At 44.1% G+C, this 25,634-nt stretch overlaps 1 protein-coding gene across 4 annotated transcripts in view; it reads right to left on the bottom strand.

Annotated features, from left to right (window-relative positions):
• samd12 (sterile alpha motif domain containing 12) overlaps positions 1-25,634 on the bottom strand; it is a 151,523-nt gene that overhangs the window by 85,836 nt on the left and 40,053 nt on the right. For 2 of the 4 annotated variants that reach the window (XM_063066281.1, XM_063066271.1), the window contains exons 2-3: positions 7,042-7,217; positions 3,663-3,758 (exon numbers count right to left, since the gene is read on the bottom strand). In XM_063066281.1, the coding sequence (XP_062922351.1) occupies positions 3,663-3,758; positions 7,042-7,217 (272 nt within the window). Of the gene's footprint in view, positions 1-3,561; positions 3,763-7,041; positions 7,218-15,604; positions 15,624-20,092; positions 20,251-25,634 lie in introns of all 4 variants that reach the window. The other 2 variants (XM_063066300.1, XM_063066290.1) reach the window with 2 other exon arrangements.

Below are 25,634 nucleotides of genomic sequence, written 5' to 3' on the forward strand. Positions count from 1 at the left end.
CACCAGGCAGACAATCTCTGAAGAGTATTGACAATGGCTGGAGTCACCCACCTTGTAAAGACACTGCCCAAAAGGAGGCAATGGCAAACTAAAGAACAGTCATGGCCATGTCATGATACAACTCATAACGCTGATGGTGATGATGAATTTTAGTTGGAGGTAAATGATTTCACAGCAATTTCCTAAAGGACCTGGTGTTAGAATGTCACATCTACAACCTCTCACTCAATGCTAGCAAACTCAAAGAGCTGATTACGACTACAAGGAGTCCCTGAGCCAGTCCTCATGGGGGGGGGGGGTGGGGAGAGTTAAAAAAAAAGTTGAATGTGGAGAGGGTCTGTAACTTTGATTCCTTGTTGTTATCATATTAGAGGATCTGTCCTGGTACCAGCACGTAACCGCCATCACAAAGAAGGCACGACAGCATCGTTAATTTCTTAGAAGTTTGCACAAATTTGGCACATTACCTAAAATTTTGACAAACTTATGCACAGCGCAGAGTATAAAAACATAGAAGCATAGAAAGCCTACAGCACATTATAGGCCCTTTGGCCCACAAAGCTGTACTTAGAGTTACCCAAAGCCCTCTATTTTTCTAAGCTCCATGTATCTATCCAGGAGTGTCTTAAAAGACCCTATCATATCCGCCTCCACCACCGTCACTGGCAGCCCATTCCATGCACTCACCACTCTCTGCGTAAAATACTTACCCCTGACATCTTCTCTGTACCTACTTCCAAGCACATTAGAACTATGCCCTCTCGTGCTAGCCATTTCCACCCTAGGAAAACGCCTCTGACTGTCCACACGATCAATGCCTCTTCTCAACTTATACACCTCTATCAGGTCACTTCTCATCCTCTGTCGCTCCAAGGAGAAAAGGCCGAGTTCATTCAACCTATTCTCATAAGGTATACTCCCCAATCCAGACAACATCCTTGTAAAACTCCTCTGCACCCTTTCTATGGTTTCCACATCCTTCCTATAGAAAGGCGACCAGAACTGAGCACAATACTCCAAGTGGGGTCTGACCAGGGTCCTAAATAGCTGCAACATTACCTCTCGGCTCCTAAACTCAATCCCACAATTGATGAAGGCCAATGCACCATATGCCTTCTTAACCACAGAGTCAATCTGCGCAGCAGCTTTGAGTGTCCTATGGACTCGAATCCCAAGATCCCTCTGATCCTCCACACTACCAAGAGTCTTACCATTAACACTATATTCTACCATCATATTTGACCTACCAAAATGAACCACTTCACACTTATCTGGGTTGAACTCCATCTGCCACTTCTCAGCCCATTTTTGCATCATATCAACGTCCTGCTGTAACCTCTGACAACCCTCTACACTACACACAACAACCCCAACCTTTGTGTCATCAGCAAATTTACTAACACATCCCTCCACTTCCTCATCCAGGTCATTTATAAAAATCACGAAGAGTAAGGGTCCCAGAACAGATCCCTGAGGCACACCACTGGTGACTGACCTCCATGCAAAATATGACCCGTCTACAACCACTCTTTGCCTTCTGTGGGCAAGCCATTTCTGGATCCACATAGCAATTTCCCGTTGGATCCCATGCCTCCTTACTTTCTCAATAAGCCTTGCATGTGGTACCTTATCAAATGCCTTGCTAAAATCCATATACACTACATCTACGGTTCTACCTTCATCAATGTGTTTAGTCACATCCAGAAAAAATTCAATCAGGCTCATAAGGCATGACCTGCCTTTCACAAAGCCATGCTGACTATTCCTGATCATATTGTGCCTCTCCAAATGTTCATAAATCCTGCCTCTCAGGATCTTCTCCATCAACTTATCAACCATTGAAGTAAGACTCACCGGTCTATAATTTCCTGGGCTATCGCTACTCCCTTTTTTGAATAATGGAACAACATCCGCAACCCTCCAATCCTCCGGAACCTCTCCCATCCCTATTGATGATGCAAAGATCATCGCCAGAGGCTCAGCAATCTCCTCCCTCACCTCCCACAGTTGCCTGGGGTACACCTGGTCCAGTCCTGGTGACTTATCCAACTTGATGCTTTCCAAATGCTCCTGTACATCCTCTTTCTTAATATCTACATATTCAAACTTTTCAGTCCACTGTAAGTCATCTCTACAATTGCCAAGATCCTTTCCTGTAGTGAATACTGAAGCAAAGTACTCATTAAGTATCTCTACTATCTCCTCCGGTTCCATACACACTTTTCCACTGTCACACTTTATTGGTCTTGTTCTCTCATGTCTTATCCTCTTGCTCTTAACATATTTGTAGAATGCCTTGGGGTTTTCCTCAATCCTGTCTGCCAAGGCCTTCTCATTGTCTCTTCTGGCTCTCCTAATTTCCTTCTTGAGCTCCTTCCTGCTAACCTTATAATCTTCTAGATCTCTATCATTATCTAGTTCTTTGAACCTTTCGTAAGCTTTTCAGTTCTTCTTGACTAGGTTTACAACAGCCTTTGCACACCACGGTTCCTGTACCCTACCATGCTTTCCCTGTCTCTTTGGAACTCCATGCAAATATCCCCCGAACATTTGTCACATTTCTGCCATACATTTCCCTGAGAACATCTGCTCCCAATTTATGCTTCCAAGTTCCTACCTGATAGCCTCATATTTTCCCTTACTCCAATTAAACGTTTCCCTAACTTGTCTGTTCCTATCCCTTTCCAATGCTATGGTAAAGGAGATAGAATTGTGATCACTATCTCCAAAATGCTTTCCCACTGAGAGACCTGACACCTGACCAGGTTCATTTCCCAATACCAGATCAAGTACAGCCTCTCTCCTCTTGTAAGCTTATCTACATATTGTGTCAAGAAACCTCCTGACTGATTGAATCACGGCCTGATAGGGAAACACCAATGCCCAGGAATGAAAATGTCTACACAAAGTGGTGGATATGGCCCAGCCCATCACAGGTAAAGCCGTTACTGTGCACATTTCTACCTAATTTTGATTTACAAGGAGCGCTGCCACAAGAAACAACATCCGTTATCAAGGACCCCCACCATCACGGCCAGGCTCCCTTCCCACTACTACCATTAGACAGGAGGCACAGGAGCCTTAGGTCCCACACCACCACGTTCAGGAACAGTCATTACCCTTTAACCATCAGGCTCCTGAACCAGCAGGGATAACTTCACTCACCTAGCACTGAACTGATTTTACTGTTCACTTTCAAGGACTCTACAACTCAGGGTTGTATACGGTGACGTACAAGTGCATTGATAATAATTCTACTCTGACTTTGAGCATTGTCTAATGGAAATACTTGGAAAATCAGATTCTAGCAAGTGCTGTCAAGCAGGAACAGTAAGCAAGGACATTGATTTTTCTTTCTAGTAAATATTTTTCCCCTCCCCCTTCTCTCCCCTTCCATTTCCACTCTCACCTCTCATCTCTTCTCCCCACTGGACTATCATCTGCCCCTGGGGTTTCTTCTCCTTCCCCTTCTCCAATGGTCCACTCTCCTCTCCTGTCAGATTCCTTTTGGCTTCACCTATCACCTTCTCGCTATCCTGCCTCCCCTCCCCCTCCCCCCACCTTTTTATTCTCTGGCGCCTTCCCTCTTCCCTTCCAGATTTGAAGAAGCGTCAGGGCTCGATACGTCGACTGATTATTCATTTCCAAAGATGCTGCCCGACCTGCCGAGTTCCTCCAGCATTTTGTGTGTGTTTGAAACAGTGCCTCCGGAAAGATGTCCACTTCACAAGATCAGAGTGGCTTGATACGAGGAAAATCTGTCTAAGAAAGGATTTTAAAAAAGCAAACACGATAGAGGGAGAGCTAATTAATATTAATATTAAATGACAAGAGAACCTTCTTTCTTTAGCAGGAAGCTTAGTTACCCAGGGGCACAGAGATACAGGTTTTATGCACTGAAGTTATTAAATTTCATTCCATTTTTAATGTTATACAAATCATTTTACTTTAAGCTTCAAAATCCACATGAAATAAAAATGATACAGAGTAAGTGCCTATATTCGATAGAGACAGAACAATACATTCTCATTAGAATCCAGAACATTAAAATTAGGCCTGGTTATGTATCATGGCATTAGGGGCAGCTTTTATATTCCGCTTTCAAGGCATGTCCACAAATGGAAATCGATTCTTCACAGGGAGATTGGGCTTTCAGATCTCATACCCTTGGAGTTTATAACCCACCATCGCAAAACTTGGCAAGTAATTTCAAATCAAACTAACAAGCTATAATTAGGTTATTAGCGCTCCTTTCTTCAGTACTCATTAAAACCAATTTGCATACTTGTGTATGTTATTATCCAAGGCAAACTAATTGTAGCAATATTGTTTTGAACTCTGGGAAAAGGAAACTATTATTTAGATAAACAAAAGTATAAATGCTTTATTACCATGATCAACAGAATTGCCTCGTTTCATTGTGAGGTCTAGAATACAATTACTTTGCCTGTTTATACCAGCAAACACTTTTTAATACAAGGCCATAAGACACAGGAGCCGAATCAGACTATTCAGCCCCTCAAGTCTGCTCTGCCTGTCCATGATGGCTGATTTATTATCCCCCTCAACCCCATTCCCCTGCCTTCTCCCTGTAACCTTTGATACTCTGACCCATCAACCTCAGCTTTAAATATACCCAATGACTTGTCCTCCACAGCTATGTGTGGTAATGAATTCCACAGATTCACCACCCTCTGGCTGAAGAGATTCATCCTACTAAAGAGATGCCCTTCTAATCTGAGGCTAGGCCCTCTGGTCCTAGACTCGCCCATTATTGGAAACATCCGCTCCATTTCCATTCTGTTCTGGCCTTTCAATATTCAAAAGCTTTCAATGAGATCCCCCATCATTCTCCTAAACTCTAGAGAGTACAGGCTGTGCCATCAAAAGCTCCACATAGGTAAATCCTTTCATTCCAGATTAAAGTGGGGTGATGTTGTGGAGACTAAATGCATAATAATCCATCTCTAATCTGTGACAACTGGATGTCTAACATTTTTATTAATCTCAGCAAGATTTTGAACTTATCAATTAGGCTCTATTTATTAGGCTATGAAAGTTACGTACTCAGTACTTTTCATTCTTGATAATGCAACTTTCAGGATGCTAAAGTCACACTTAAAACTTAGTGCAGTATGATGTGGTATTTGTTGTTTCTTTTTCACGTCTTTTGGCACATCAGGGAAAATTTTTGCCATTTCCGTGGTGTTTGATTGTTTCTTACAAGGCTGAGTTGCGAGCTTGACACTCAGCCCAGCGTGGAAAGCGCGCAAGGAGCTGGCTGGATTCGACCCTGGGACCATTCGCTTCGAAGACGGGTGGTAATGCCACTGCACCACCGGCCAGCTATGATGTGGTATGGACTCACATAAATAGGTTCAGCTTTCAGATTCAATTGCTTAGAATCTGTAGATCAGATTATGTCTACAGCAAGACCATGACTACATTTAGGTGTGGGCTTATTTATTTAGATTTACATAATGACATTTATTGATATATTTTATTACTTTATTACTTTATTGATGCCAAACAATTGATACTAGAGCGTACAATCATCACAGCGATATTTGACTCTGCACTTTGCGCTCCCTGGAGTACAAATCGATAGTAAATATAATAAAAACTTAAATTATAAATCATAAATAGAAAATAGAAAAGGTAGTGCAAAAAACCTAAGAGGCAGGTCCGGATATTTGGAGGGTACGGCCCAGATCCGGCTCAGGTTCCGTTAAGCAGTCTTATCACAGTCGGAAAGAAGCTGTTCCCCAATCTGGCCGTATGAGTCTTCAAGCTCCTGAGCCTTCTCCCGGAGGGACGAGGGACGAAAAGCGTGTTGGCTGGGTGGGTCGTGTCCTTGATTATCCTGGCAGCACTGCTCCAACAGCGTGCAGTGTAAAGTAAGTCCAAAGATGGAAGATTGGTTTGTGTGATGTGCTGCGCCGTGTTCACGATCTTCTGCAGCTTCTTCCGGTCTTGGACAGGACAACTTCCATACCAGGTTGTGATGCACCCTAAAAGAATGCTTTCTATGGTGCATCTATAAAAATTAGTGAGGGTTTTAGGAGACAGGCCAAATTTCTTCAGCTTCTCAGGAAGTAAAGGCGTTGGTGGGGCTTTCTATATATTTTTATATTATGCAGGAAGTACAGGAGCTTAAGGTCCAATACCACCTGGTTCAGGAACAATTATTACCCTACAACCTGTACCAGCATGGATAACTTCACTCACCTCCACTTTGAACTGATTCTACAACCTATAGACTTACTTTCAAGTACTCTACATCTCAAGTTCTCAGTATTGTTTGTTTGTTTATTCATTTTGCACAATTTATCTTCTGCACATTGATTCTTTGTCATAAATACAAAAATTCTGTAGATGTTGGAAATCCAAAGCAACACAAACAAAATGCTAGAGGAACACAGCAGGTCAGGCAGCATCGATGGAAGTGTATTAAGTGTCGATGTTTCAGGTTGACACCCTTCTTCAGGACTGGAAAGGAAAGGGGAGGAAGCCACAAAGAAACCACAAGTTATTTTGGCTTCTTCTCTTTTCCTTTCCTTTTCTGATGAAGGGTCTCAGCCCGAAACATCCATAGATTCATTGTTGGTATTTTGTTTTTGACAAATTAACATAATACTGCATTGAATTGTAATTATACAACTTGTCTTATTATTGATAATAATCTGGACCACATCAAAATAAAACTTTAGCCAGAGGGTGGTGAATCTGTGAAATTCATTGCCACAGACGGCTGTGAGGCCAAGTCATTGGGTGTACTTAAAGAGGAGGTTGATCGTTTCTTGATTAGTAAGGGCATCAAAGGTTATGGGAAGAAGGTAGGAGAATGGGGATGACAGGGTTAGTAAATCACCCATGATGGAAAGGTGGAGCAAACTCAATGGGCTGAATGGCCTAATTCTGCTCCTATGTCTTATGGTCTTGTGGGGCATTCTGACTGGAATCCTTTGGCTTTGCATGCACTTTCTTCTCTTCAGTTCAAAGAGCAGACAGCTAACCTCAGTTGCATCCAGTTGAGCTTACCTTCACTGACTCAGTTTCCAGCACATGAAGACTCTTTGAGGCGTCATTGGATTCCACAATCCTTAATGTCTTGTCATCATTTGAACTCAAGACCTCTGGATCACCCAGTACTTGTAGGCTTACATCTTCAGTACGGACTGCGTGTTCCACACCATTCTGGTTATTACAATGGACAGCTGCAAAATGGAGATTTAATAAAACAAATGTAAATATATCGCGGAAAAGCAAATTACATGGAAGTTAGCTTAAAGAAGAAAAAATTTCCAATGAATGCCCGTTGTGCAGAAATTGTGGAAATCTCTCTGCATTCCCGCATAAAGGCATGGCAAAAGCAAGAATGCAGAGTGAACAAACACTGCAGAAACCAATAATTCAGCCAAGGTAGAATGGTGGATCAGACTAGATGGGCTGAATGGCCTAATTCTGCTCTCATGTCTTATGGCTGAAATCAAGTCATGTATTTAGTATATTTCGGGACATCTGAGGTCCTGGGTGACCTTACACTTTGTTAAAGTCAACTTATTGGCAAAGGACATATATGTCAGCGTATACTATAAGCCCATAAGATATAGGAGCAGAATTAGGCCATTCGGCCCATCGAGTCTGATCACCAGTTCATTATAGCTGATTCAATTTTCCTTTCAGCCCCAATCTCCTACTTTTTTCCCCATATCCCTTCATGCCCTGACCAATCAAGAATCTATTTACCTCTGCCTTAAATATACATAAAGACTTGGCATTCACAGCTGCCTGTGCAAAGAATTCCACAGATTCACTGCTCTCTGGCTAAAGAAATTTCTCATCTCCATACCAAAAGGATGCCCCTATATTCTGAGGCTGTGTCCTCTGGTCTTAGACTCCTCCACCACAGGAAACATCCTCTCCACATCCATTCTATCGTGGCCTTTCACCATTCGATCAGCTTTAATGAGGTCTCAATTCTACTGAATACAGGCATATGACAAGCCATTCAATCCTGGAAGCATTTTCATGAACCTCCTTTGACCCCTCTCCAGTTTCAGCACACTCTTCCTAAGATGATTTTACACTTGTGTTGGGCACGTGGCCAAGTGGTTAAGGCGTTCGTCTAGTGATCTGAAGGTCGCTAGTTTGAGCCTCAGCTGAGGCAACGTGTTTGTGTCCTTGAGCAAGGCACTTAATCACACATTGCTCTAGTCTGTGCAAGGAGTGGCGCCCCACACAGACTTCCAATCTGTGCCTTGTAAGGCATGAAAATGCCCAACACAGGCCTCCATGGTCTGAGTCGATGTTCCCTCCCTCTCCTTTCTAAGATAAGGGAACCAAAATTTCTTTCAGTGCCTCACCAGTGTTTTATAAAGTCTCAACATTATATCCTTGCTTTTATATCCTAGTCCTCTTGAAATGAATGCTAACCTTGCATTTGCCTTCCTCACCACTGACTCAACCTGCAAATGAACCTTCAGGCAATCCTGCACAAGGACCCTCAAGGATGCACCTCAGAATTTTGAATTTTCTCTCCATTTAGAAAATAGTCTATACCACCAAAGTACATGACCATACACTTCCCGACACTGTATTCCATCTGTCACTTCTTTGCCCATTCTCCTAATCTGCCTAAGTTCTTCGGAGGCCTCTCTACTTCCTCAAAACTATCTGCTCCTCCAACTATCTTCATATCATCTGCAAACTTTGCAACAAAGCCATCAATCGCATCATCCAAATCATTGACACATAACGTAAAAATAATCAGTCCCTACACAGACCCCCTGTGGAACACTGGCAGCCAGTCAGAAAAGGCTCCCTTTATTCCCACTGTTTATTCCTGCTACCCTAAGATTCATTTCCTTATGAGAATTTACAGGAACATAAAAATACATACTTTTAACACTGTTTATTAAATGTAATTGTGTTAATAGAAAGTAAATAAGTAAAGAAATAACACTGAGAACCCAAGTGTAAAGTCCTTGAAAGCCAGACTGCAGGCTGTGCAATCAGTTCCGAGTAGTGGTGACTGAAGTTTTCCACTCCAGTTCAAGAGACAGATGGTAATAACTGTTCTTGAACTTGGAGGTGTGGGCCCTAAGGCTCCTGTACCTCCTTCCCAATGGCAGCAGCAAGAAGAGAGCATGGACGAGATCCTTGTGAGGTCTAGTTACTGTTGTAACACCAGGTATGAAGCAGCCAACTTGACAACAAAGCATGTTGATCTGTCACTCTTGACAAGATTCACGTCCCCACTCTTGTCTTCTACTCAATTGTAATATCAAACATACTTTAAGAGACTTCCGTTCAGTGCTTTGTAATTTTTTTTAAAAGAAATATATTGAATAATCAAGTTTCCCAAAAAAATCTCCTTTCCTTAGAAATAGTGCTAGAAAGATTTAAATCTTATGTTTGAAGAATAAATTATTTAGAAATAATGGAAGCAGTCAGATCAAGGTGTGGATTGTTCCTGAAATGATTCTACAGACGCACTTTCAAGAACCCTTTACAACTCACGTTTTCAATAATTTTAAATTTGCACAATTAGTCTTATTTTATGCATTGGTTGTTTGTCAGTCTTTATGCAGTTTTTCATCAATCCTATTGTATTTCTTTATTCTTCTCTAAATGCCTTCAAGAAAATGTATCTCAAGGTATTATATGGGAATATACATGTACTTTGATAAAGAAGTTCACTTTGACTTGAACTTGTAGGTGAATATTGAGAACAGCATCACAGCCTGGTATGGAAATGCCGATACACAGTGACAGAAAGTGGTGCATACAGCCCAGTCAATCACAGGCAGATCCTTTCCCACCATTTAGCGCATTTACAAGGAGTGCTGCCGTAGGAAAGCCGCATCCACCATCAAGGACCCCACTATCCAGGCCGTGCTCTCTTCTCACCGCTTCCCTAAGGTCCCACACCAGCAGGTTCAGGAACATTTATTACCCTACAACCATCAAAGTCCTGAACCACTGTGCATAACTTTACTCACTTCAACACTAAACTGATTCCACAGTGTACAGACTCACTTTCACGGTCTCTATATGTCATGTTCTGAGGATTATTTATTTACTTATTTATTTGCACAAGTTGTATTCATTTACACTTTTGCTTTTGTCAGTTTTTATTTATGCTTAGTTTTTCATAAATCCTACTGCATTTCTTCATTTTCCTGTGAATGCCCGCCCACAGAAAATGTACCTCAGGGTAGTATATGGTAACACAGACGTACTTTGATAATAAATTTATAAGGTGAACTTGAATTTGTAGCTCAACATTGAGAGTTGCCCAGCCACCACATATCCCAATGGACTTGGTTTTAAAAAAACCCAAGAATCAGATTGAATTATGCATTGTCATCTATTATGTCAATTGCACAACATTAAACTGGAACAGAAACTTAAGTATACTTCCAGAATAAAAGCCCTTTCTCATGGCTGTCTGCAACAGGAATTTTGCCAAACTAAAGTAGACACACACACACATACACACGCACAAGCTATTGTAGGAACTCAGGCAGTATCTACAGTGGGGAATAAACAGACAGCATTTTGTGCTGAGACCCTTCATCTGGACTGGAAAGAAAGGGGCAGGAGGGAGAATAAGGTGGTGGGGGAAGGGAAAGGTGTCCGAGCTGGCAAGTTATAGGCGAGTCGAGATGAGGAGGAAGGTGGGGGGGGGGTAAACTCACAAAAGTAGCATTCCCATTCCCAGTGAAACACTTGTCTTGCATATCATCCAGATTAATTCACTACAGATCAATGCATCGCAACAGTGCATTCAGGTAGTGCAAGGTAACAAAGACGGAATAAGGTGTTTCAGTCACAGAGAAAGTTAAGTGCAGGTAGTTAACAAGATCACAACAAAGTAGATTGCAAAGTGAACAGTCCATCTCATCATCCTAGGGAACCATCCAGTAATCTATAACAGTGGGACAGGGGCTGTCCTTGAGCCTGGTGGTACGTGCTTTCAGGATTTTGCATCTTCTGCCTGATGGAAGAGGGGAGAGGAGAGAATGTCTGTGGTAGGAGGGGTCTTTACCAAGACAGCAGGAACTGAACAGACTGCATGAAGGCGGATTCCCGTGATGCGTCCACAGCTCTCCTCAAGGGAGGTATACTTTTCTAGCATTTTTACTTCAAGAGGTTTGCACTTCAATGGCCAAGAGGCATGGCTTAAATAAACAGCTGTCAAAGATTTCTGCATAATTTATAATCTAAGAACTCTGTGGTGCCATGGGCCTCACAGGTCAGATTGGAATCTGGAGGCTCATGCCAAGGGACTCACTCATGATCAGGGCAGGGGAACGGAACGGAACGGCTGAAGGGCAAGTTACCCTGACGAAATTCCGGCTGTTTAAATTTTGTTGAATGAGGCGAGTTTTATTGATCCACAATTACTGACACTGATTTTGCATGTACGGAAGGTTTCCCGATTATTTTGAAATTCCAGTTAAGTTTTAGGTGAATGTTCTAATGTTTATTGCAACCTATATTAAAATAAACTAAGGTCTTTTTAAACTTGTGGTTTGCTGTCAGAGTTCTTCAATGCAATTGATCCTCAGCCAGTTCTGTGACATCTTCAGATGTCAGAAATATCTTGGAACTCATATCATAGCACTTAAAAGGTTCATCATTGTGTAGATTTAGAAACATAGAAAACCTACAGCACAATACAGGCCCATCGGCCACAAAGCTGTGCCGAACATGTCCTTACCTTAGAACTACCTAGTCTTACCCATAGCCCTCTATTTTTCTAATCTCCATCCAGGAGTCTCTTAAAAGACCCTATGGTTTCTGTCTCTACCACCGCTGCCGGCAGCCCATTCCATTTCTTCAGATAGCCAGCATCTTCACCACTGACTGTAAGACTGATCCATTTTTACATAGAACAGCAGCTGAGATTTCAGACATGGTTCACTTTTTGCCAAATGTAGTCCTTTCAGAACATTTTGAACCAAGACATTGCTGCCACCCAGTGGCCAAATAAGGATTTGCACTCAATTTCTATTTTGTCACCAAAAGGGTATGTAGACGCTTAGAAGAATTTAACGATTAGCTTTATTTAATACATGCATATCGAAAAACAGTGAGATGTGCTGTGTTGTGTCAAAGACCAGAGTTCGAGAATTGCACTGGAGGCAGCCCGCAAGTGTCACTATACATCCGGTGTCTAGATAGCATGTCTACAATTTACTAATAATCTGAACCCATACCCGCCTGTGGATAGTGAATTGAATTGACTTTATTACTTTCATCCTTCATATACATGAGGAGTAAAAATCTTTATGTTACGTATGTGTAAATGTGCAATTACAGTAATTTATAATAAATATTATGTACAACAGGATAGTCAATACAATATAGAAGTACAGTTGTGTCAGCCTGAATTAAGCAGTCTGATGGCCTGGTGGAAGAAGCTGTCCCAGAGCCCGTTGGTCCTGGCTTTAATGCTGCTGTACTGTTTCCCGGATGGTAGCAGTGGAACAGTTTGTGATTGGGGTGACTCGGGTCCCCAGTGATCCTTCAGGCCCTGTTTACACACCTGTCTTTGTAAATGTCCTGAATAGTGGGAAGGTCACATCTACAAATGCGCTGGGCTGTCCGCACCACTCTCTGCAGAGACCTGCGATTAAGGGAAGTACAGTTCCCATACTAGGCAGTGATGCAGCCAGTCAGGATGCTCTCAGTTGTGCCCCTGTGGAAAATTCTTAGAATCTGCGGGGCCATACCAAACTTCTTCAACCGTCTGAGGTGAAAGAGGCACTGTTGTGCCTTTTTCACCACACAGTCGGTATGTACAGATCACGTGAGATCCTCGGTGATGTGCTTTCTGAGGAACTTAAAGCTATTCACCCTCTCAACCCCAGATCCATTGATGCCAATAGAGATAAGCCAGTCTCCATTCCTCTTGTAATCCACAATCAGCTCCTTTGTTTTTGTGATATTGAGGGACAGGTTGTTTTCTTGACACCACTGTCAGGGTGATGACTTCTCTGTAGGCTGCCTCATTATTATTTGAGATTAGGCCAATCAGTGTAGTGTCATCAGAAAATTTAATTAGCAGATTGGAGCTGTGGGTGGTGACACAGTCATGGGTATACAGAAAGTAAAGGAGGGGGCTTAGTACACAGCCCTGAGAGGCACCTGTGTTGAGGGTCAGAGGAGCGGAGGTGAGGGAGCCTAGTCTTACCACCTGCCAGTGATCGGACAGGAAGTCCAGGATCCAGCTACACAAGGCAGGGTGAAGGCTGAAGTCTCTCAGCTTCTTGTCGAGCCCAGAGGGAATTATGGTGTTGAATGCTGAACTGTAGTCCAAGAACAGCATTCTCACATAAGCATCTCTCTTCTCCAGATGTGTAAGGACGGTGTGTAGAGCTGTGGCTATTGCATTGTCTGTTGATCAGTGTGTCGGTCGGCGAATTGTAGGGGGTCCAGTGTGGGTGGTAGCATGCTGCAGATGTAGTCCTTGGCCAGCCTCTCAAAGCATTTGCTTATTATTGAGGTGAGTGCGACAGGACGCACGAGGACATGTTATCTTGGTCCTTTTAGGTACAGGGACAATGGTGGATGTCTTGAAGCAGCAGGGCACTCTACACTGGGGAAGGGAGAGATTAAAAATGTCTGTAAACACACCTGCCAGTTGTGCCATGCACATCCTGAGCACTTGCCCTGTGATGCCGTCCTGTCCCGCAGCCTTGCGACTGTCCACCCGTTGGAAACACTTGCGTGCTTCGGCCTCAGAGATGGCCACGCCGCCAGTCGCTTCATCTGCAAGTCTCCTCAGGGGCTCAGTATTGGTGACATTGAATCGAGCGTAAAAAGATTTAGCTCATCTGGGAGAGAGGCAGCGAAGTTGGAAACTGCACTGTGTTTAGCTGTGAAGTCTACGATGGTGTGCAGACCTTGCCACAAGCCGCGTGTGTTGTTAGTGGAAAGTTGAGTCTGAATCTTGTCTCTGCATTGCTGTTTTGCTGCCTTGATGACTTTGCGTAGCTGCATTTCTTGAGCTCTTGTTGATTATGGTAGTGCAATCTCTGTCTCATGCAGGGAAACTGGAGCACACAGAACAAATCCACTCGGTCATGGGGAAAACGTACAAACCCCTTACAGAGAGCAGCTGGATTTGAACCCGTCGGTGATCACTGGCACTGTAAATGCGATGTGCACGCGACAAATAAAGCTAATCTCTTTCGAAAGAAAGTGCTGGGTTGTGTTAGGACAGAAGAAAGAGTGAAACAATAACAAACTAAAATTGTAAACTAAGTGGAATAAGAAGGTCTTCCAAGAATATTTAACATTCAGTTTTCAGTTTCAGGTTATATTACAGACAGAGACATAGTGGGGATGGAGCAAAGATAGGAATCATAGGTAATAAACAAACAGCAGCCTTCAATCCATTTCTATTCTACCCTATATTGATATCTCAGGATCTCCGATCTTGCATTAATATTACAAACAATAATTGAAATCAGACATTGTATTTCTGGGCTCTAGCCAATTGACGTAATTGGCTCTCAAAACAAACCAAAATACACGCCCAGACCCGTACATCTGCACTCTCGTCATCTTCCTGCTGCCTTAAATGTGATAGAGACCATCGTGTCCTTATCATTTCCAAAGAGATCCTACCATTAAGCATATCTTTACCCCCCCCATCCCCACTGCTTTCCACTGGGATCGCTCCCTCCATGATTCCCTTGTTCATTTGTCCCTCCCTACTAATCACCCTCCAGGTACTTATTTCTGCAAACGGCCTAAAGGCCACACCTCCCCACTCACCTCCTCTCAGACCCCAAACAGTCCTTCCAGTTGAGGCAACACGTCACCTGTGAACCTGCTGGGTCGCCTATTGTGTCTGGTGCTCCTGATGTGGCCTCCTCTACGATGGTGAGACCCGACATAAACTGGGGGACTGCTTTGTTAAGCGCCTCAGCTCCACCCACCAAAAGCGGAACAGCCTGCTGGCCAAACATTTTAATTCCAATTTCTGTTCCGACGTGTCAGTCCCTGTCCTCCTCTTGTGCCACGATGAGGCCACCCTCAGGGTAGAGGAGCAGCAACACCTTATATTCTGTCTGGGTAGCCTCCAACCTGGTAGTACGAATATCGACTTCTCCTTCCAGTAAACAAATTTCACTTCCCCCTCTCTCTTTCTCTATCCCACTCTGACCTTTGACCTCTTTCCACCTGCCTATTACTTCCCCCATGGGTCCTTTCTTCCGTCTCCTTCTCCTATTGTCCATTCTCCTCTCTTACCGGATTTCTTTTTCACCAGCCCTTGACCTTTCCCAGCTATCGGGCTTCACCTATCACCTTTCAGCTAACCTCCTTCCCCTCCCCCCTTCTTTTTATTCTGGCTTCTTGCCCCTGACTTTCCAGTCCTGAAGAAGAGCCTCGGCCCGAAACGTCGACCATTGATTCATTTCCATAGATGTTGCCTGACCTGCTGAGTTCCTCCAGCAGTTTGTGTGTGTTGCTTTAGTTAGTTATTGATTGATTGAGATACAGTCCTTCAAGCCTCACTGCCCCAGCAAACCCTGATTCAAACCCACCTAATCACCGGATAATTTACACTGACCGATTAACCTACCGATTGGTACGTCTTTGGACTGTGGGAAGAAACAGAAACAAGAGAAATCCCAATCATGAACGGGTACATAGACGTACATTTATTCATTACAGGCAGTCCCCAGGTAACAAATGAGTTCCTTCCCCCCCCCCCCACAAATACCCAGAAGTTAATTTTTTTCCAGAATTGGATAAAACTCAATATAGTAAGAATGCATCCATGGTTTTGTGATGGATTACATCAAAGTCATCCAAGACTGATGAGCAAAAAAAATTTCTAAAAGAGGAGAGATTGAGGAAACTAGTTCTGCTGTTTAAAGGAATGTGTGTATATCTGACTTGTGAATTTGATAATAACATGGCAGCTGTTCCCATGGTGTGTAGGGGTGTTTGTAAGCTACACAGGGATGGCTAAAAAGCAACAAAGTTAATGTCCTGGAGTGGCCAAGTCAGAAGCCTGACCTCAATCCAACTGAGAATTTGTGGCTGGGAAATGCTTTCTCCAAAATGCTTTTGGACCACTTGTGTTGAAAGGACAACTGAGGAAATATCATGTGCATGTGGAGTCACCCGAGTGTTAGAGAAAGGGTACAATGTAGAAAGCAGTTCAGGCTTATGAGGAATGGTTGAAGAACATCCAGAAGAATGATAAGAAGATGGGTGAATAGAATCCATTCCTCTAGTTTCAGTTTCTGCAATGAATGACTTGCTCGTCCGCATCATCGTATGTCTTTTAAGTTTATAGGAATTATACCTGTGTTTTGGAAATCTTTAGAGTTTAAGAAATGCTCTAGGATATAGAACATAGAAAATCTACAGCACAGTACAGACCCTTCGGCCCACAATGTTCTGCCGACCATGTGACCTACTCGTGACTCTCTATTTTTCTAAGCTCCATGTACCTATCTAAGAGTCTCTTAAAAGACCCTACTGTATCCGCTTCCACTGGCAGTGCATTCCACGCACGCATCACTCTCAGTGTGAAAAACTTACCCCTGACATCCCCCCTGTACCTTGTACCTTTGGTTTTAGAAACTGTTTGTAATTGGGAAATAAACGTTTAAGGTAGAAATCCTCAGAGTTTTAAGTGTGTTTTTAAAAATGTGTGAATTCAAATTTGTGTCATTGAAAATAAATGAGCTGTGTTCAAACTACTTTGTTAGCTGGAATTATCTTCTCCTTGGTCAGCGGGGGGCAAGGACCCTCCACTCAAATAGTGGGTATGGACAGCTGGGGTATGGGGTGTATGGGGTGTCAGGGAGGGGTAGCACCTCTGGTGGGGGAACATGTCGCGTCCTTTTCAGGGCAGTTAGTCCACCTTTGGTCCCCACCTGGCACTCAGCTCTCACCTGTGGCTCCCCGTAGCTGTTTGCATGCGACAGTGGCCACACCCCGGGCAACGGCTTCGACAAGCCGGCTAAACCAGGTGAGGGTAGCCGACGGGTCTTAAACCCTCAGTGTGATAGGGAGTTGTCTATCCCAGCATGTGAAGACAGATTGAGCGGATTGAGCGGACGAGACCAATGGAAGGTCCAACGGTCAAGAAGGCGGTCTCTGCAAGCGTCGTGGAACGTGTAGAGCAGGACAAGACACAGAAGACGTCCTGGTCATCCACTGCGTCTAGTCCCATCTCCAGCCGTCTAGACTCTGTCTTGCCACTGGATCCAGATGGGAATTGGGAAGACAGAGTGAGGTTGACGCTGCGCAACTCTCCCTCACTTGAATCCAAATCACGCGCTAGTCTCGACACCATCATAATGGTGTCGAGGTCCTCATCGACGTCAACGATGGACGAACAACTATGGACAGCTGAACTCGCTGTGGAGAATAAACAAGGGAGTGAACTAGTCTTTGAAGATTGGGCAGTGACAGTATAATCTCCCTTTAGTGAGAGTCCTCCTAGCTATTTATATCCAATAGGGCTTAAAGTCTGCACTTGAGATTAGAACTTTGTGGTCAGCAAACCCAAAACCATCACAGTTAAAAATGCACATCATTCACTGTTCTTGTCTGCAAGTGGCTTCACACCCACAACAGCTCACTGGTCGCATTCTTCACCAAATCAAAAGGATGTGAATTCATGCCCCACAGAGATTTAATAACAAAACTCTAGTTAACACTTCATTATTAAGTGAATGCTGCACTGTTGCAGGCATCTTCTGAAATCAGATATTTTAAGACTATATTCTCAAAATTCAAAGAGCAGGTAGATTCTTCTGTGTTCTGACCAAGTATTGTCCCTTAATTACAGGAAAGTTAATGCCATGCTTAGAGCATTGGCTGATTGGAAGGAGGCTGTGAGTGGGAATAACAGGATCCTTGTCTGGTTGGCTGCCAGTGACTACTGGTGTTCCGCAGGGGTTGGTGTAGGGACTGCTTCTTTTTATACTGTATATCGATGATGGAATACATGGCTTTGTTGCCAGGTTTGCAGATGATACAAAGATTGCTGGAGGGGCAGGTAGTGTTGAGGAAACAGATGAGCTTCAGATGGATTTAGACAGATTAGGAGAATGGGCAAGAAAGTGACAAATGAACTACTATGTTGGAAAATGCATGCTCATGCTCTTTGGTGGTAGGAATAAATGTGCAGACTATTTTCTAAATGGGGAGAAAATCCAAAAATCTGAGATGCAAGGGGACTTGGCAGTCCTTGTGCAGAACACCCTAAAGGTTAACTTGCAGATTGAGTCGGTGGTGAGGAAGGCAAATGCAATGTTAGCATTCATCTCAAGAGGTCTAGAGTACAGGAGCAGGGATGTGATGCTGAGGCTTTAAAAGGCCTCATCTTGAGTACTGTGAACAGTTTTGGGCCCTTCATCTTAGAAAAGATGTGCTGGTATTTGAGAGGGTCCAAGGAGGTTGACAAGAATGATTCCAGGAATGAAAGGGTTATCAAATGAGGAATGTTTGATAGCTCTGGGTCTGTACTTGCTGGAATTTAGAAGAATGAGGGGAACCTCATTGAAACCTTTCGAATGGTGAAAGGCCTAAATAGTAGATGTGGGAAGGAAGTTTCCCATGGTGGGGAAAGTCTAAGATAAGAGGACACAGCCTCCGGATAGAGGGGCATCCATTTAAAACAGAGATGAGGAAACTTTTCTTCAGCCAGAGGGTGGTGAATTTGTGGAATTTGTTACCACAGGCAGCTGTGGAGGCCAGGTCGTTGGATGTACTTAAGCGGTGATTAATAGGTTCTTGATTGGCCACGGCATCAAAGGTTACAGGGAGAAGGCCAGGGAGTGGGGCTATGGAGGGGTAAAAAGGATCAGCCATGATTGAATGGCGGAGCAGGCTCGATGGGCCAAATGGCCTAATTCTGCTCCTACATCTTATGGTCTTAAGCAACACTACTAGTATTGATAGCACAAAATAATCTGCAGATGCTGGGGTCAAAGCAACACTCACAACACGCTGGAGGAACTCAGCAGGTCGGGCAGCATCCATGAAAAAGATCGGTCGACGTTTCGGGCTGGAACCCTTCGTAAGGAGTCCTGACGAAGGGTTCCGACCCGAAACGCCGACCGATCTTTTCCACGGATGCTGCCTGACCTGCTGAGTTCCACCAGCGTGTTGTGAGTGCTACTAGTATTGATTATTACCTCAGCGGGATCAGCTGCTGAATTTCATTACAAGGGTAAGTTTAATTCAGAAAGTAATCCATTAGCTATTGGTCTCTTCAGAATATCATGAAGATGTTAAATATATACTCACAGAGGACTTAACAAATAGTGGAAAATGGGGTAGGTGAAAAATCAAAGCATTTTAAAACGTGAAATGGAAAATTTTAATCAACTTTTATCTTTAAGTGGTGTCCACAGGGATCTTCTCTGAGACCCCAGCTCTTTGTGATTTTTATAAATGCGGAAGTGGAAGGGTAGATTAGGGAGTTTGCAGATACAGGGGCGCCTAGGTTCAACTCGAGTAGCAGCAGTACTCTCAATGGATATGACTGAATACTTTCGTTTCAGTCTGATACAGCTAAAAAGCACAACTGCTTCCAAGGTCAGTACAGTCAACAAAGATGTCTTAATGCGTTTAGACGAACTATGGCTGCTTAAAACCGACGGAAACAACACCGATTGTGGTTGGAAGCGCCCACGGATGATACCTCGGAGGAAGCGTGAGTGTAGATCTGGATTACAAGTGCGTTTAAGGAAACGGGGTTTTAAACGCCCTATACCAACTACCTTGCTGGCAAACGTGCAGTTTCTGGCGAATAAAATCGATGATTTCAGAACTTGACTTCTGAATCAGAGGGACATTAGGACCGTGTGTGTCCTTTGTTTCACGGAATCCTGGTTAACCCCTTCTGTAGCGGAAGCAGCGATTCAGATCGATGGATTTACTCTACACCGTCAGGATAGATCTATAGAGTCTCTCAAAAGCAGAGGTGGAGAAGTATGCCTCATGATCAACTCTTCTTGGTGCACAAATATATCAGTGCTGTCCCAATTCTGCTCACCAGACCTGGAATATCTAGCAATAAAATGCCGTCCTTTTTACCTACCGCGGGAGTTCTCTGGGATCATTTGGTAGTAGTATACACTCCACCTCAGGCCAATGTCAAGCAGGCTTTAGATGATCAGAGTAATGGGATCAACATGCACGAACCAACACACCCTAATGCCTTCACCGTCATTTTGGGAGATTTTAAACCAGGTCAATCTGAAAAAAAAAATCACTAAGCAATTACCATCAATAGATCACTTGCAGAACTACAGGAAACAATACACTGGACATTGCTACACCACAATCAAGAATGCCTACTGCGCTATTACACGCCCTCACTTCGGGAAGTCTGATCACCTGGCTGACTGAGTATAGGCAGAGACTGAAGACTGCAGCACCAGTAGTGAGGACCAAGAAGGTTTGGACAAAGGAAGCACAGGAGCGCCTACAGGACTGCTTTGAATCAGTAGACTGGACTATTCAGGGATTCATCTTCGAACCTGGATGAGTACGCCGCAGTTGTTACCGATTTCATTAAAACCTGTGTCGATGAGTGTGTGCCCATAAGGACGTTCCCAAACCAAAAGCCATGGATGAACCAGGAGGTACATCGTCTGCTGGAGGCTAGATCTGTGGCATTCAAATCTGGCAACCTAGGCCTGTACCAGAAAACCAGGTATGATTTGCACAGGGCTACTTCAAGGGTGAAGAGACAATTTCGAACGAGGTTGGAGGTGACATCGGACGCACAGCAACTCTGGCAGGGTCTGCAAGACATTACTTCCTACAAAGTGAAACCCAATAGCATAAATGGCAGCGATACTTCACTACCAAATGAACTCAACACCTTCTATGCCCGGTTTTAAAGGGAGAACACAACTACAGCTGTGAAGATCCCTGCTGCACCTTATGACCCTGTGATCTCTGTCTCGAAGGCCGATGTTAGGCTATCTTTAAACAGAGTGAACCCTCGCAAGACAGAAGGTCCCAATGGAGTACAAAGAAAGACTCTGAAAACCTGTGCCAACCAACTAGCGGGACTACTCAAACACATTTTCAACTGCTATGGGCGGAAGTTCAACAATTATACCAGTGCCTAAGAAGAATAAATTGAACTGCCTTAATGACTATCGCCCAGTAGCACTTACATCGACAGTGATGAAATGCTTTGAGAGGGTGGTCATGACTAGACTGAACTCCTGCATCAGCAAGGACCTGGACCCATTGCATTTTGCCTATTGCCACAATAGGTCAATGGCAGACACAATCTCAATGGCTCTCCACACGGATTTAGACCACCTGACAACACAAACACCTACGTCAGGATGCTGTTCATCAACTATAGCTCAGCATTTAATACCACCATTCCCACATTCCTGATTGAGAAGTTGCAGAACCTGGGCCTCTGTATCTCTCTCTACAATTGGATCCTCGACTCCCTAACTGACAGACCACAATCTGTGCCGATTGGTGATAATATATTCTCCTCGCTGACTATCAATACTAGTGCACCTCAGGGGTGTGTGCTTAGCCCACTGCTCTACACTCTATATACACATGACTGTGTAGCTAGGCATAGCTCAAATACCATCTATAAATTTGCTGATGATACAACCATTGTTGGTAGAATCTCAGGTGGTGACGAGAGGGCATACAGGAGTGAGGTATGCCAACTAGTGGAGTGGTGCCACAGCAACAACCTGGCACTCAATGTCAGGAAGACGAAAGAGCTGATTGTGGACTTCAGGAAGGGCAAGACGAAGGAGCACATACCAATCCTCATTGAGGGATCAGAAGTGGAGAGAGTGAGCAGCTTCAAACTCCTGGGTGTCAAGATCTCTGAGGATCTAACCTGGTCCCAACATGTCAATCTAGTTATAAAGAAGGCAAGACAGCAGCTATACTCTATTAGGAGTTTGAAGAGATTTAGCATGCTAAAAAATACACTCAAAAACTTCTATTGTTGCACCGTGGAGAGCATTCTAACAGTCTGCATCACTGTCTGTTATGGAAGGGCTACTGCACAGGACTGAAAGAAGCTGCAGAAGGTTGTAAATCTAGTCAGCTCCATCTTGGGTACTAGACTACAAAGTTAGGTTGCGGTGTCTCAGAAAGGCAGCATTCATTATTAAGGGCCTCCATCACCCAGGGCAAGCCCTTTTCTCACTGTTACCATCAGGTAGGAGTTACAGAAGCTTGAAGGCACACACTCAGCGATTCAGGAACAGCTTCTTCCCCTCTGCCATCCGATTCCTAAATGGATGAACCCATGAACACTATCTCAGTTTTTTAAAATATACAGTATTTCTGATTTTACATGTTTTTAAAAATCTATTCAATGTACGTAATTGATTTACTTGATCATTATTATTATTTTAATTTAATTTATTATTATTTTTCTCTGCTAGATTGTGTATTATATTGAACTGCTGCTGCAAAGTTAACAAATTTCACGTCACATGCCGGTGATAACAAACCTGATTCTGATTCTGAGAGGGCACAGAGGTTGGCGGTGGTGTGATGAGTGTGAAGTTTACAACGCCCCCTTCCCTTGTCACCTTCATTACATTACACTGCACTTTGTCTGAAAGTTCCATCCCATTCCCTTGTCCTGCCAGCACTACCTTTCCCTTCCCTCAACCCAAGGGCTACTCTCCATTGTGGTTGACCAGGCCCAAGGTCATGTTAGTACCGGCTCCTGTCTATCTGTTCTCCCCTCTTCCCTGGTCTGAGTCACTTAACCTCACTTTCCCCTCTATTCTCCATCCCCCACCAACCTGCTCTTCATTAGGCCCCAGATTCCGTGGAAGGACTACTCATCACGATTCCCCAAACTATTTCTTCCCCCACTCCACCACACTGCAAGAACAGCTCCTCCCATGGCATTCTCTACACTAGTCCTTCCCTCTTGTCAGGGCACTTTCCCATTCATACACACAAGATGCTTTATAACCTTCCCATAAACCAAGGCATTTGTATGTTCAGTTTTTCTAAACTGTCTTCATACTGGGCGCCAAGGTAGCTGAGTGGTTAGCACGACTCTGATACAGCTCAGAGTTCAATTCTGGCACTCTTCTGTAAGGAGTCTCTGTAACATTGCTTTTCCCTGGGTGCTCTGGTCTCCCCCCACAGTCTAAAGATGTAGTGGGTAGGTTAATTGGTCATTGTAAGTTGTCCATGATGAGGTTGAGGTTAATTGGGTTTGTCAGCGGTCGCTGGGGCCCAAAGGGCCAGAAGGGCCTACCCCGTGCTTTATCGCTAAAATAACATTTTTAGTTTATTTTATCTTTTATTTTACTTGGACGTACAGGCCCTTCTGGTCCAATGAGCCCACGCTGCTCAATTACCCTACTAGCCCGTATGTCGTGGGAGGAAACAGGAGCACCCAGAGGAAACCCATGTGGTCACGGGGAGAGCATACAGACTCGTTACGGACAGTGGCGGAGTTGAACCCTGGTCGCCGGCACTGTCATAGCATTACGCTAATTGCTGCATTATGGTCCCGCCCCCAGTTTGAAGACAAAGACAAAGTGACTCTTTGGTGAACGGCTCAATTCAAGCAAGCCCCCCCCTCAAGTTCTTGATCACCTGTAAATATAATTCTCCACACCGGTCTTGCGTCAGTCTTTTTATCCCATGCTGTTATGGAGTCTATTCAAAGAAAAAAAGGCCCCAAGGCCCACCATATCAATGCTGACCATCACACACTATCTATACTAATCGTACTTGCCTGTATTAATTCAACATCACTCATTCGAGCACCCATGATGGGTAGGGCAGCTGCCCATTAACTGGTTTCACCTCACCTTCCACGCCTTGTCACCTTTCTCTCTCCTGCTCCCCCACCTGGCTCCATCTGTCACCATTTCCCTCCATCTGCTTGCTAAGCAAACTTCAGTAGAAATCTTTTAACAGACGATTCATTTTCTACTTGTTTGTCCTCGATCACTTCAAATTAACAGAAGCCGACCAAAAAAAAAATCAAAAATACTAGTAGAATCGAGAAACTGAAGGAAGTAAATAGTGGACAAAATATTGTGGTGGAGAAGTTGATGATCTTGAAAGCCTGGAAATCCCAGGAACCTGATACCTTCACTTCAGAGTTTTCAGAGAAGCGTCTGTAGAGATAGGGAAAGCAACACACACAAAATATCAGAGGAACTCAGCAGGCCAGCCAGCATCTATGGAAAAGAGTACAGGCAACATTTTGGGCTGAAACCCTTCAGCAGGACTGGAGGAAAAAAAAGATGAGGAGTAGATTTCAAAGGTGGGGGAGGCGAGGGGGAAACACAAATTGATAGGTGAAACCTCAAGGGGGAGGGATGATGTAAAGAGCTGGGAAGTTGATTGGTGAAAGAGACACAAGGCCATGGAAGGCAAAAAAAAGGGGGGAGGAGCACCAGAGGGAGGTGATGGGCAGGCAAGGAGATAAGGTGAGAGAGGGAAAAGGGGTGGGAAATGGTGAAGGAGCGAGGGGGTGGGGGCCATTACCGGAAGTTTGAGGAATTGATGTTCATGCCATCAGGTTGGAGGCTACCTTAATGAAACACAAATTATGTTCCTCCAACCTAAGTGTGGCCTCATCACGACTGTGGAGGAGGCCATGGACGGCCGTATTCAAATGGGAATGGGAAGTGGAATTAAACTGGCTGGCCACTGGGAGATCCCACTTGTTCTGGTAGACGGAGCATAGATGCTCAAAGTGATCTCCCAAGCTACGTTGGGTCTCACCGATACACAGGAGGCCACACCGGGAGCACCGAACACAGCAAATTACTTATCCTCAGTGTCAGAGCTTTAGCAAGAGGGATTTATCACAGGTCGGCGGCAGTTATTTAAAAAGGGAGCTTCGAGAGTGTTAGTCCATTGTACGTGGCCTATCAGCGGTTATAACTGGAGCACCAATCGTGAGTTAACTAGCAGAGAAGGTTCAGGCAAAAAAGGGAGGAAATTCTGAAATCAGACTACAGGGAGTTAGGAAGGAAGTTGAGAAGCAGGACCTCAAAAGGTAGTAATCTCGAGATTACTGCTTGTGCCATGTGACAGTGAGTACAGGAATAGAGTGAGGTGGAGGATAAATGTGTGGCTGAGGGATTGGAGCAGGGACAGGGATTCAGATTTCTGGATCATTAGGACCTCTTTCGGGGCAGGAGTGACCTGTACAAAAAGGACGGGCTGCACTTGAATCCGAAGGGGACCAATATCCTGGCAGGGAGGTTTGCTAAGGCTATTGGGAAGAGTCTAAACTAGAATTGCTGAGGGGTGGGAACTGAACTGAAGAGACGGAGGAAGGGGCGGTTGGCTCACATACAGAGAAAGCTTGGAGACAGTGTGAGAGGGAGGATTGGCAGGTGATAGAGAAGGGGTGCGCTCAGACTGATGGTTTGAGATGTGTCTATTTTAATGCAAGTGTAACGTTCCGTTATATTGGCTCGTGTATGTCTAGGGGAAATCCCGCCCAGCACCTGCTTCAACACTCCCCTCAGGGTCAGTCGCCGCCCAAATCAATCACAAACATCAATCATCAGCCAGCACACCCAGTAAATTTTAACAAATACACTTTATAGATATTACTAATTCTATGACATTAATATGCATTT

This window comes from Mobula hypostoma, chromosome 1 (assembly GCF_963921235.1).
Source record: "Mobula hypostoma chromosome 1, sMobHyp1.1, whole genome shotgun sequence".
In the NCBI taxonomy this organism is placed as follows: domain Eukaryota; kingdom Metazoa; phylum Chordata; class Chondrichthyes; order Myliobatiformes; family Myliobatidae; genus Mobula; species Mobula hypostoma.